Source organism: Haliaeetus leucocephalus, unplaced genomic scaffold, assembly GCF_000737465.1.
Source record: "Haliaeetus leucocephalus isolate CR32 unplaced genomic scaffold, Haliaeetus_leucocephalus-4.0 Scaffold866, whole genome shotgun sequence".
Lineage (NCBI taxonomy): Eukaryota > Metazoa > Chordata > Aves > Accipitriformes > Accipitridae > Haliaeetus > Haliaeetus leucocephalus.
The window spans coordinates 1,958,346-1,971,313 of NW_010973302.1; the positions used below are offsets into that span (position 1 = coordinate 1,958,346).

The following is a 12,968-nucleotide window of genomic DNA, read 5'->3' on the forward strand; positions in this document are numbered from 1 at the left end:
TGAACACAAAGTGCTGAGAAAAGCAAAGCATAAGAAAATGAAGACAAAGAGAAAAGTAAACAAAGCAATACCATTAAAAAAAATCAGATATGGTATCACACCTTCATCTTTCTCAGATTAGGAAGCCAGTAATTCACCAACTCTGAAGCCAAGGCCCTGAGCTTCTCATTTGGGGGATTAAAAGACTGTTGTTCCTCAGAAGATCCAACTCTGTTTGGCAGCCTAAAAGATCTCCCTTTGGCAGCTACGATCAGCAGTACCTGGACTAATCTGGAACAGCTTCTGTAAAGCAAAGCACTATTCACATAATCATCACTAGAGAGAAAGCATGCACAGAAAAGTTTTAAGAACCCCACAAACTTTACTTACACATACAGATTCAAATTTCCCTTAAAAGTATCAAAAGTACCCTTTGCCTTCCTTGCAGATACTGGTTCCTTGCTATGGGCAAGGTTTCATGACAACAAGGTGAATGTCAGGCATCTGTCGCTGAAAGGAGGCAATCTACCCCAGCCCCACCACCTCCTGTGTGTTGCTGGTTTTTGGTTGGGGTTTTTTTGTTGTTGGTTGGATGGGTGGGTGCTTTTCCTACTACCATGCATTTTCCTACTACCTTCTCCTTTTATGTTTTTCTCCTCCTCCTTCCCTATAGTACTGCTGTATGTAGAACAGAAGTATGTCCAAAGCAGCACCCAGAGAATACAACCCTCTTCTCCCTGGGGATCACATCAGTCCCATCTTTGCAAAAATCTGAGGAAGTAGGACAGTTCTTTTACTCTAGAGTATCATCAATTACCTCCACGAAAAACAACACACACCCCATTTATATGGCTCCCAATAACACTTGCAAACAGTCATTAATTTTGCAACAGACAACTGGAAAAAAGAATAATTTGAAAAGACAAGAAAACTTTAAAATTCTGTCCTGTTTGACAGGTGAAAACTGGCTCCTTTCCACAACAGTCAGAAACTAGCATCTTGCTCCTGTCAAAAGTATTACCCACATTCAAGCCTCATTAAAACAAAACAGAGTTAACTTGATATTTCGCAAGCTTTCAATCTCAGAAATGAACATTGACCTCTATTGTTCTGTTCCTGCAGGCAAGGTTATCTGATTTAGACAATGGCTGAGGGTGCTGTGCAGCCAACATCATCTGACATCATTTGTCAAATGGTTTTCAGGTAGATGCAACTTAATGGGAAATTTCTGTTTCCTTCCAATTATTAAGCTGCACAAAAGATGCCGCTAAAAATATTTCTCTTCTAGCTGCCAGGCAAGAGCACCATCTGGTGTTCAGCTAATTAAACTTTCAACCTGCTTTTGGATCAGTTTTTTTGTTTGCCTGTTTTTTTAATTATGTTTCTTATTTGGGTTTTTTTGTTTGGTTGGTGTTTTTGTTTTGGTTTGTTTTTTTAAGCAAACTTACTCTGCACTGGATCTGACTCCATGAAATAGGCACAAAAAAGCTGCAAAGCAAATTATGAAAAACTTTACTTTGGTGAGGGAGGGAGGAGCAGTAGAACAACTGAAAGAGATTGCTGTGGTTTTATATATAACTATTTCCCACTTAAAAAAAAAACAAACAAAACAAACAATGCAGTATTATATGACAACTTAGAATATTGTCCATCTTGTTAGTCATGGGTAGACTGTAAACAATTCTTGCACCTTCAGGGATCTTAGAGAAAACATGCCTGCTCCCTCACCTACTGCCAATTACGTACCACTCTTTACAAGATTTACAACCCTTCACAACACTGTACCTTCTTGCTACGCTCTAGCTATTCTCTCCATGCAGAAGCCAAAATCCTTCCTCCTCCTCACTCTTTACAAAAATAATGCCTAGAAAATGTCTCCCAGCTCTCTACCTTAAACATTTTCCCTCCAGTCGTCTGAACTTTCACTTACTCACAGGCACTCTAGTATGAGACAGATTATGTACCAGATCTCCTCCTAATTGTTATGAAAATAAACATGTCTCTTTGCCTTTCAGAATCTACTGTGCACAAGACACAGCAGAGAGGTAAATCATGTAACAAGTAAACTATATCTCACTAGAAATTGTATTCCATTCTTCATTCAATCACTAATTTATATTCAAGGTTCCACAGCTCAGAGTAGTCATAAATCTGAACTATTTTTTCACCTTCTGAAAAAAAAAAAACAAAAAAACAACCCTTTGACTACCATTCATTTTGAGAGGAGCTCTGTTTTAACAAACAAAAAAAAAAAATTGAAAGATGACAATAAAATTAATTGGCCAGAACAGCTCTCAAACACATTTCCAATTTAATAAAGATTAGAAGTGTTCCCAATTTTAGCAGTAACACATTGTGGCCTATTTAAACCTGTTACACAAGTGTTTAGACGTAGTCTGTTACGACCCTTTATGAAAAAGCTAGGTCCTTTGCAAGGAAACACTGCTGATAATAAAGGGGGTAAATAACACATTCACCTGACAAAAAAGTATCGGGTCACACTGTAAACTGTATAAACAGTTTAAGTAACACTTGAAAGTATTAAGTAATACCCGATTGTTCTTGTAAGACTGATAATCCACACACCAGCCAATGAATTTAGCAATGGACTTGGGTTAGCAGAAGTCACAAGGACTTATGTTCTGTACTTCTGGAGAAGTGCTACGGATCCTCTCAAAAATATTAATTCTGTTTATGTCTACACCTCTTGCTAGGGTGAAAAGACATGCAAAACTTGAATTTTAGATATTTAGAAAATATTTTTATGGAGACATCGTGCCAAGCCCCTTTTTAAAACGTAAAAAGGGGGGGGGCGGAAAGCACCAGACTAAGAAACAGAACTGCTAATATACAATTAAGTCATGGAAGATGTACAATTCACTGTAAGTTGAGAGGAAACATCACACGTTGGAGTCTTCAGCAACTCCAGAGACACCAGAGGCTTTCTCAAAGAAAAAAAAAAAAGCACCCCAAAACAACCACCAAAAAAACAACCAAATGAAAAAAAGAAAAGCTCCCTCCCAACACTACAGACCCTCCTTCTGATCTTTCCCAGCTACCAGGAGAATGAATAGCAATTACACCTATTATGAAGAAGAAAGGAACCCAAAGGAATGGAAGAGGTGGTGGAAAGAGCTTCCAAAATTAGAAACAACAGTCCATTTTACAGAGGCATTTATTCCTCTGCTACCTAAAACAGGAATAATTAATGTAACCACTCATTTTGCTTTCAGACTTGTCACTTCCATAAACATATTGGTCAAAGTTTAGTTCCCTCTTACCTGTTTGTTGGAGTGGTAAAGCTAAAAGACAGCAGCTGATTCCAGAACGGATCATTCTCGGAGATGGGCTCTGCTCCCGATAATTTTTTTAAGTACTCATTTTCTGGAAGCTCACTGATGCTGCTGCTATTTGCTCCCATCTTCTTTATTTGGCAAATCCCTTTCTAAATTTTCATTTCTTCAAGGAAGGAAAAAAAAAAAAAAAACAAGAAGAGAGAAACATTTAAAGTTTTTTGTACAAATAAGGAATATACAGACCCTAAATTAGCTATCGGTAAAGCTTTAGTTCACTACTTTGAGCAATTACTGAAATGTAGAAAACAGGCGCATAGGAAGATATTAAAAAAAAAAAATCTTTCTTCCAACAAACTTAAGACAATAACATCTTCATCGAAGGAAGTTAAAATTACTGTGCTATATACCTCAGTCATCATCTCACTTGGATTTTCATAAGTTACACTCGGCAAGAACACAGTGTCACAGTTGGATCAATATCAAGGCTGCTACCAGTGGGGAAAACTGCAAGGAACTCACAGTTTAAACAGAGGTGTCAAACTGACAAGCTATTCAGAGATATATTTTCCAACTGAATATGCATAGATAGAAAATTACTCCTATTGTCAAGAAAGTGAGTCCATCGTGCAGCTAATTCCTGCGTGCCATCAATGATCTACGCCTTGAAAGCTCCCACCTTGGAAGAGTAAGCAGAGGTGTTATCATACTGCACAGTTACCCTGAATCAAATGACGAAAGGTACTACTGACCATACATGAACCTCCTGATCTTTGTAAAATAATGGGTTGGTTCCAATCAACTGCTTCAAGGGGGGAAAAGCTAAAAAATTAACACATCAGAAACACAACCGCTTTTTGAAGCAACACCACAGAAGTTGGTAGAGATGCACTCCAAAACCTCTTTTCATGACTAGCCATGTTGTACTTGATCTGTGCATAGAATGAGATTTCAATTCCCCATGCTGGTTATCAGCACTTCTCACCTTTATAAACAATTTAAAGGAAAATCCACCATGATGCTATTAACTACTTGCTAGGGATGCTCCTAAGCATCTTACGTCTTTCCAGGACATCAGCTTCAATACTCTTCCATCTTTTGAGAAGAAATAACTGTGACTAATAGCTTTAAAAGTTTATATTTAAAAAAACACGCCCACTAAGATAAAAGCGCTGTGCAATGTATTACTGCGTAACCTAAATACTCAATCCTGAGCTGGCATAAGACATAAGAACAGGTACAGCTATACTAGAAGATGTAAGCTACTATCCAGCAGCAACTCTTCCCTTGGTCTCAACAAAGATACAGGATCTGTTTCAAGAATCACTCCAGTACCAATTCTCTTAGACTCATCATCTTTGCAGAAGCAGGTACTTCCAGAAAAGACCATTCTAGTAGCAGTTAATATTAATAAAGAACAGTATGAAAATGAGGAAAACTTACTAAAAAGAAACCAAGAGATTCAACGAAAAGCTGCAATCTGAAGAACTTATATTTGAGATTTAGAGCGAATGCACAGTAACCAAATATTTCATAAACAACAAAATGCCGGCACAGATGGAGAGTAGAATATAGGATACTATTAAGTAATAAAGACATCTTTAAAAGTTGATATATCCTACAAAAATGAGGAAAATGTTCATTATTTTCTAAATTTTGTTTGCAGGGGACACTACAGGCTGGGAAAATACCAGTCCACACTCCCTCCCTCCATTCTAGTACTCCATCCTCCACCATCAGTATTAGCTGGTGTAGGAGACAGAATACAGCGAGATGAAACTTTACACTGACTCAGTACATCTGCTCTTATAACAACTCCACCGCTGTAACGCTGCCATCATGCACCCAGGGAGCTCTATTTTTATGAGGCAGTTTGGTTTCTACCACCTCCCTTGACATCTGACCAAAGGGGAGGGAGATATAAAAACCTTATAACCTCAAGTATGTCTCATTTAGCAAAAAGCTCTGAAGACACTGTCTGCACCATTTGCAGAAGGCATTTTTGTCATGGGGTACCTGCAGGAAGAGAAATTTAAAAGTGGCCTAGGAGCAAAAGAGGAAGTTTGTGCCAGGGAATTCTGTGGAGAAGCATTAAAGGATTATAAAATGTAATTCATTTAAGAGGGCTTCCAGAACTTTGGTGGAATGTTTACTCACAGAACAGAACGAATGCATCTTACTTGAATACAAATTTTGCGGCTTCAAAGAAAAAAGCCCAAGACTCAGTGTACACTACCTTTGAAATAAAGCCAATGAATACTAAAGCTAGAGAATAAAGTAGAAGAGAAACCAGTTTGCATAATATACGAGAATACTGGATCATAGCTTTGAAGGAGAAGAATCAAGGTTCAGCTTGTACATGGACATCTCAGCTCTGCAGCCCAACTACTGCAGAAGCCAAAAACAATGTTCTTGGCCCTGGACCCATGTTTTGGCTCAAGTCCCTTCCTTGCACCTTTAAATGACTTAAAGGTCATACATTTAAACCTTTCTTTCTTGGAGTACAGACAGCTTAAGTCCGTGTGTGCCTCAAGTTCCCGTCCTCTGCTCGTGCTTTCCAGCTCACGTAAGGAGCAGCTCATTTGCTCCAAGATGAACACCCAAGGGAGAAGATAAACAAGAGGCAGGTGGAGCCCTGCCTTCAAATTCCTCCACCTTAACCTATAATTCTTGAGTTCCCCATGGCAGCACTCTGACCGTGCCCTAAATCCTTAGCCCATCCTCCCACGGTGAGTAACTCCGCTTTCTTCTCTATTTCACAAGCTATTCTCATAGCTTGCTGCAGCTCTCAAAGCCCCCCAGTTTAACCCATTTCCCCAACAATACAAGAGTGATGTGAACAGGTTGCAAGCTAGACCTTGGAAAGAGTCTGCATACTTTCCAGATTTCCTGCAGTATCCCAGTAGATTAAATTCCATTAAAACAAATCCTCCAAAATAAACAGCGCTTTAAAAGTGAGTTTTAGCAAAATATTTATTGTCTATTTTCAGAGTCAGTGTCAAATACACATTGCCCAAGAACATGCCCAGTTCTGTGGCCAAAGCCATACTCTGAAGCAACAGGTTGAGTTGCTGGCTAGAACCCTTTGCGAGCTCTCCCTGTGTCCTAGCGCCTGGCTGGCTCCTTCCAAACTGCAGAGAACATTTTTCTATTCCACAGCACTTTCTCAAAGTGACAGAAAAATAAGGCACTAGCCAATTATTTTTCTTCCTCTAAATAAAATAAACATCAAGCCATTGAGATCTGTCAGAAAAATCCAGTTGCTAGCTTGAGCTCCAAATACTTGTAGAGCTAGTTAGTAGGTTTGTGGACTTTGCGAGCTTTGCCTTCCACTAATTTGTCAGCCAACAAATCTTAGAGCCATCAAATAAACGTGCAGATTTTTCTCTCTCTGTTATATTCCAGGAAGTTGGGGGGTTTTTTTCGTCGAAGAACATTATATTCACTATACTCCTCTAAAGTCAAAATCTCAGCAAGTTCTACTGATACTTACTGTAGATGACCATACTTAGAAACAACATACAACGGGTGTCACAAAGCTAACTCCTTCCGTCAGGAACTTATGCTATCTCAAAACCTGATGAAGTGCTCTGCGATGACGTTACGATGCAGCCTGAGCACCTTTAGCTCCTACAACCTAAACAGCCGTAGGCCCAGCTTTAAATAAAACAGACATTTCTGAGAAACTCCAGCCATCAGGTTACAAAAGAAACTGGTCTTTCCTTTGGAGTTCATGAATATCCTACAGGACAAATGCCTAAAAATAATTAAAAATTGAAAAAAAAACCACCAAAAAACAAAACAAACAAACAAAAAACCCAAACCAAAAAAAAAAAACCAACAAAATTTACTTTCCTGGCATTTTAACAACAACTTAGATGGTTACATGCTACCCATGACCTCCAACACATTTCCAAGACAGATGCTATTAAATAATACTAAATTAAATTCCAGTCACCACCTTAAATCATTTTCAAAAATGCTATTAAATAGCAGACATGTTTCTTTTAGAAACAGCTGCCTTTAGCTGAAAATATCACTCAAATAAAACATGTAACCACTTAAATTTGCAAGTTGCTTTTGATTAAGAGGCACTACTGTTGTGTCTCTAACACTGTATGCTGGTTAAGGCAGTAGAGGCTCAAGTCTTCAGACAACATAAAAGGTTGGTCAGTATTGGGAACACAACTACCACAGTATTTTTTAAATAGCATCTAATTCTCACTTAACCATGATTCTCCCTAAACCTGACTTTCATAACAGCCCCCACTGCACAGAATTGCTGCTCCAGGGGATCCCAAAGTCACTTCTGAACACAAGGTTAAACAGATTCTGCTTCCTCACATGCTGAAGTGGGATAGCCACAAGAAACACCAAGTAATACGAAGTACACTGACTCCAGAATAGTCAATCCTATCCCCAGCAGTAAATTACCAATGAAATCTAAAAATTTTTTTCTTGAAACACACTAAATAAATGCATGGTTCATTAAAAAAAAAAGTTGTCTTCTCTTGAAAAGCAATTAATCTAATTATTTGCTCAAAAAAATACAGATACAATTTATCAGCAAGTCACTTAGTTTAATACAGTATTATTACATCTACCAACAACAACTCTTTCTTTCTAAATAAGCTGGGAACACCCCCAAAGAATCATAGCCTTGTCTACAATTGCCATGCTTTATTAAACCCAACATCTGTTTAGTCCCAGAACTTGGCTCCACAATGCAGAAGCAGACGCTTCAGAGCAAACACAAAGGAGTTTGTTTTGCACATCAGGACTCATTCCAATCTCAAATAGCTAGGGGTAGATATAAATCCCAAGTTTACTGTCCCTTCTAAGAGACTTTAATTATTAACAACGTTTACAAGAATATCATTTTTCCTCTTCAAGATAAAAGCAATTCAGCAATACATACAGGCCGTGTCTGAGCTCACTTTAAGTGTAACTCAAGCTACAGTATGTGTACTATTGAACTTGGAAAAAAAAAAAACTTGTCACGGTCTCTAAGCCTTCTGTTTAAATAATTTTAGACAAGTAATTATAGCTCCATTAAGTATTAAATCTCCTACTGGTCTCACAACTTAATTGCCAATGCTGACATTTTGCTAATCCATCCAGTATAGCCAGCTCCCTCTTCCAAAACTATCCTTGCCATGATTGTCTGGCTGAGTCTGCAGACAACCCATGTAATATAGATTATATATACTTTTTTTTTTAAATAAGTACTTTAACGTGCAAGAATTTGAGACAGTCATGCAGACAATTTTAGGATGCCATCTGAGATCTGGTGTCTAGGTTGGGTCTTTTACACAACCATATGAAAATAAATTAAGTGATGCTGTTACACATTTGAAAAGCTAGCAAAATTTCATTCCCATATATAACAGCACTTTGGTTACCATTATAGTTTGCTGCTTTACGAACTAAAACAAATGGACATTGTTTTCCTTTCAAGCAAAGCAACTAATATCACTGTAAAGATGAGAACGTATGAGATGTAATACTGCTTATTCAAGTATTAGCAAAGCTGCTGCACTGAGGTTTTTGGCTGATTCCTATCCGCATCCAAGAACTGTGTGTTTCAGACCATCTTTCACTGTCCTGGTTTCAGCTGGGATATAGTTAACTGTCTTCCCAGTAGCTGGTACAGTGCTATGTTTTGAGTTCAGTATGTGAAGAATGTTGATAACACTGATGTTTTCAGTTGTTGCTCAGTAGTGTTTAGACTAGAGTCAAGGATTTTTCAGCTTCTCATGCCCAGCCAGGGCACAAGAAGTTGGCACAGGACACAACCAGGGCACCTGACCCAAACTGGCCAACGGTGTATTCCATACCATGGGACGTCCCATCTAGTTTAGGAACTGGGAAGTGGGGGCAGGGAATGGCCGCTCGGGGACTGGCTGGGTGTCGGTCGGCGGGTGGTGAGCAATTGCCCTGCGCATCATTTGTACATTCCAATCCTTTTATTACTACTGTTGGCATTTTATTAGTGTTATCATTATTAGTTTCTTCTTTTCTTTTCTATTAAACCGTTCTTATCTCAACCCACGAGTTTTACTTCTTTTTCCCGATTTTCTCCCCGATCCCACTGGATGGGGGGGAGTGAGCGAGCGGCTGGGTGGTGCTTAGTTGCTGGCTGGTGTTAAACCCCGCCATTCTCCCACAAAACATTAAAATGTCCCACAAAATCCTAACATAAAACTTCCCACACAGTTAGGAGACTACCACGATATATATATAATTCTCCACCAACAGAAGACACAGAAGATATATTAACAGTAGGTGTTGTTCAGCTCCAATATTTGTATTTTACTGTCCACACAACATATTTGAATTGTCTACTTATGCACATTACAATAGTATTTATACCTAAGGATCAAATGCTTTGTGGACTAAGTAAAATACACAACACATACCTACAAGACTTATGAACAGATATCACATCCACAGATAAAGAACGGTCTAAAAAAAATGAAGTTACACCTTGCAGATATATATTCACGTGCAGGATCAGAGTTAATGGTCTAAAGCACGCCCAAGTTAGCGGTCTAAGGGAGCTGCCCAGCCCTCAAGTTTGTTCATGGGAAATACTTGTTTAATGTGTTTCATCCTGCTTTATTAGAGCAGGGAAAGCTGCAGTAAACCAGAAGCCCTGCTTCTTTTGCTATCTTTATTAAGATCCTGAAATTTCTGCACCCAGCAAATCAGCTTTTGCAACTCACTAGCCTATTTCTGTCACAGTCTCAATGCTCTGTCCTAGCTTATTCCCCAATACGAGATTTCATTCCTATTAAAATATTCCAATCTTCCATGCAACACACAAAATATCTCATCTCTAGGCCCACTGAAAGGGAGGTAGCCAAACCAAAGACAGGAGATCAAATAGGCCCCAGCTGATCTGATCAAGTGCTTGCATGTACTACTTTAATCCTTGCCTCTCTGCACCTTGGCTTCGCTAAGCCTGTACCACGTTTCATCACATTCCAAAGACTGCAAAATCTTCATGACATAAGAGATGTTATTTCTGTCTATCAGTAAACAACCACGTAGCACTTTGGGACACAAAAGAAATGTTCTAAATAAAAACGTACACCTAAAGAAACAATGTCACCTGGTTCCCCAGGGCATCTAAAAATCACAATCTCTGTACGGATTAACTTTCATTGCTACTAGAAATACCTATGGTGTCTACACAGAACAATTTTCCAAGAGGAAAGTGAATTGGATACCCCACATACCCAAAGGTACCAGAAAAGGACTAACACATCTTAACTGTAGAAATGAACACGGATGCTGTAAAAATAAAAAAGATTTGATTTCAGGAGCTAAACCACAGTTTCTCTTATCTACGTATCCTCTAGTTGCTTTCTGCCCCCTTCCAGAAGAGAAGTCAACAAACAGTAAGTAGTCCTTGTAATACAAACCATAGTTAAGTTAGCCCTTTGAAGCATACACTTACATATCTGAAAAGCAAAGTGGCAAAGCTCCCTTAATAAGGATGGCTTTGCAGCTTTCCTGGCATATTAAATGTTCATTCAAATGCACTGCTTGGGGAATTGTTTTGGGGAAGTTTTGGTGCTGTTAGTGAGGCTGAAAAAACACCAAGAAATGTGACATGATACTTCTTCAAAGATAAAAAGCAGTTATTCAGATATTTCACTCATACCAAGAGATCATTCGTTAGACTTCACGTATACTCCAAAGTGAGGTACAAAAGCGTAAGAATTTTGGGTTTACCAATTAAATTAGTAAAATTTTGCTAAACAAAGCTAATGATGCAGAAATATACAGCAATAAGAATTCATGCCTGTAAAAGGAAATCTTTGGGAAAAAATAAAAATCTTTACGATCCTCAGAATTTAGGAATTTTGGCATTTTTAATCATAGAAAAGCACTGAAATAATCTTTGGTTTGTTTTAAAGCATGTTAACAAGTCAACATATTTCAGCTATAACTTCATGCCTGGCAATCATCAAATGCAATCAAGCCACTACAAAGAATTCACCTTCTCTTATACACCAGTCACTTACAACCAAGCTGCAGGGGAGATTTCAGAACAGAATAAATGCATCCTTCATGACTACAAATTAAAAATGTTTCCTACTGTTTTTAAGTTAATGAGTTAGGCAGGAAAGACTGTTTCTGCTCATTTTACTTTTCACTGTACAGATTTGTACTTTTCCTCCCCTTTTCTACTGTGTATATGGCAACCACTCCTTTCTCCAATTCCCTTTACCCACGCCTCTTACTCTTCCACACTGAAAGTGTTCAGACACATACAAGCACCAAAACAAACCAGGGAAAAAAAAAAGGTTTTGTGCAAAGTAGGGGGGAGACAGGCAAGCTGGTTTTGTGAAAGATACAATATATGAGCTCTTTTAAGAGAACCTGACTGCCCATAAAGGGGTCTATCTTTGCAACCTGGGGGCAAATACCACCTTTCATAGCTTTCCAGATATCAGTCAAATTCTCTAGTTCTCCTCCACCCACTATTTTTCAGACCCTACCAAGTTTGATGGCTACTGTCCAGGGTCATGAAAGTCTCCACTATATCTACAATCCTTTAATGTATTTTTGCAGCAGCACAGCACACTAACCATTTGCCAGGTACCAAAATATGTCTCCTTAAAGCTCAATACCTTACGACAGATGTACTTTTGGAGAGCAGTAAGAAACGCAGCACAATTATGAAGTGGTCCACGCAGGGATTAAGTACAAGAAAAATAAAGAAAACTCCATCTTAAGGTCTTTAGGTAGCTCTCAACATAATTTATCTGACTTGTCCACTACTTGCTCTGCTGGATGAACAAACACAGCATCTTTTTTGGTCGTCCTGGCCAGTAACTTGTTCTAGGGCCTTCCTCTTCCGTAGTAAAAGCCTGAACAAAGCAGCACTGCAGTGACATTAGTATGGTCCTTACAGGTTCCACTGAAGCCTAAAGAGTCTTGCACGCAGCAGAAGTGATTAATCTTGATAGATTTACTGCAGGCAAAGTAGGCCCTCATAGGGAAGGCAAAGAACAGCTAAAAAAAACTAGCAAGGATACTGTGTTTTCTGCTCCAGTTCCTTTTCCACATGCATTTTATGTGGGAGTCAGTCATCAATAAAAGCCTAATTCTGAAGAGCACAATCTGCTTACTTCGTGTCCCACCTACAGGACAGTTGTTCTGCTCACAACTGAAGAAGGGATTTTTCAAGACCTTCTTGGTTAGGGAGCGTATTTCAAGCAGAAGAAATCAGATGTGAGCGAGCCTGGACAGTGTGGTTGTTCACCAAACTGCTCAACAAGACATGCTGTAAATCACCTTTGTCTTTGCCAGTTCACCCTACGGTAATCCTACAGTTTGCTGATTTTTAGTTAGTGTTCTGAATAGGAGGTGAGAGAAAGATGAAAACCTAAATTCTATAAATGACACTGAGATCTATGGCTTATGTGTATTTTCTCAGTGCCATCTCAGGAACCTAACACACATTTTCTTTCATTCTTTATAATAACGTATAATCACTAACCAACAGGTTACTGTTGTGGTGAACAAATCTACTAATTTTGATCACAAAGGAGATGCCTGTTTATGAATCTCAAAATAGCTTATTTCAGATGAACCACTAGTCACCTTCACTGGTCACCTTCAAAGCCTTGTCCTGAACTGGAACTACTGACTCATGGCGGGGGGGGGGGGGGGGGGGACCCA

At 38.8% G+C, this 12,968-nt stretch overlaps 1 protein-coding gene across 4 annotated transcripts in view; it reads right to left on the reverse strand.

Annotated features, from left to right (window-relative positions):
• Positions 1–12,968, reverse strand: part of DYM (dymeclin) — a 219,045-nt gene that overhangs the window by 202,046 nt on the left and 4,031 nt on the right. For 3 of the 4 annotated variants that reach the window (XM_010583004.1, XM_010583005.1, XM_010583008.1), the window contains exon 2: positions 3,261–3,438. In XM_010583004.1, coding sequence (XP_010581306.1) covers positions 3,261–3,400 — 140 coding nt within the window. In that variant the 5' untranslated portion in view covers positions 3,401–3,438. Of the gene's footprint in view, positions 1–3,260; positions 3,439–9,691; positions 9,738–12,968 lie in introns of those variants that run through there. The other variant, XM_010583007.1, reaches the window with a different exon arrangement.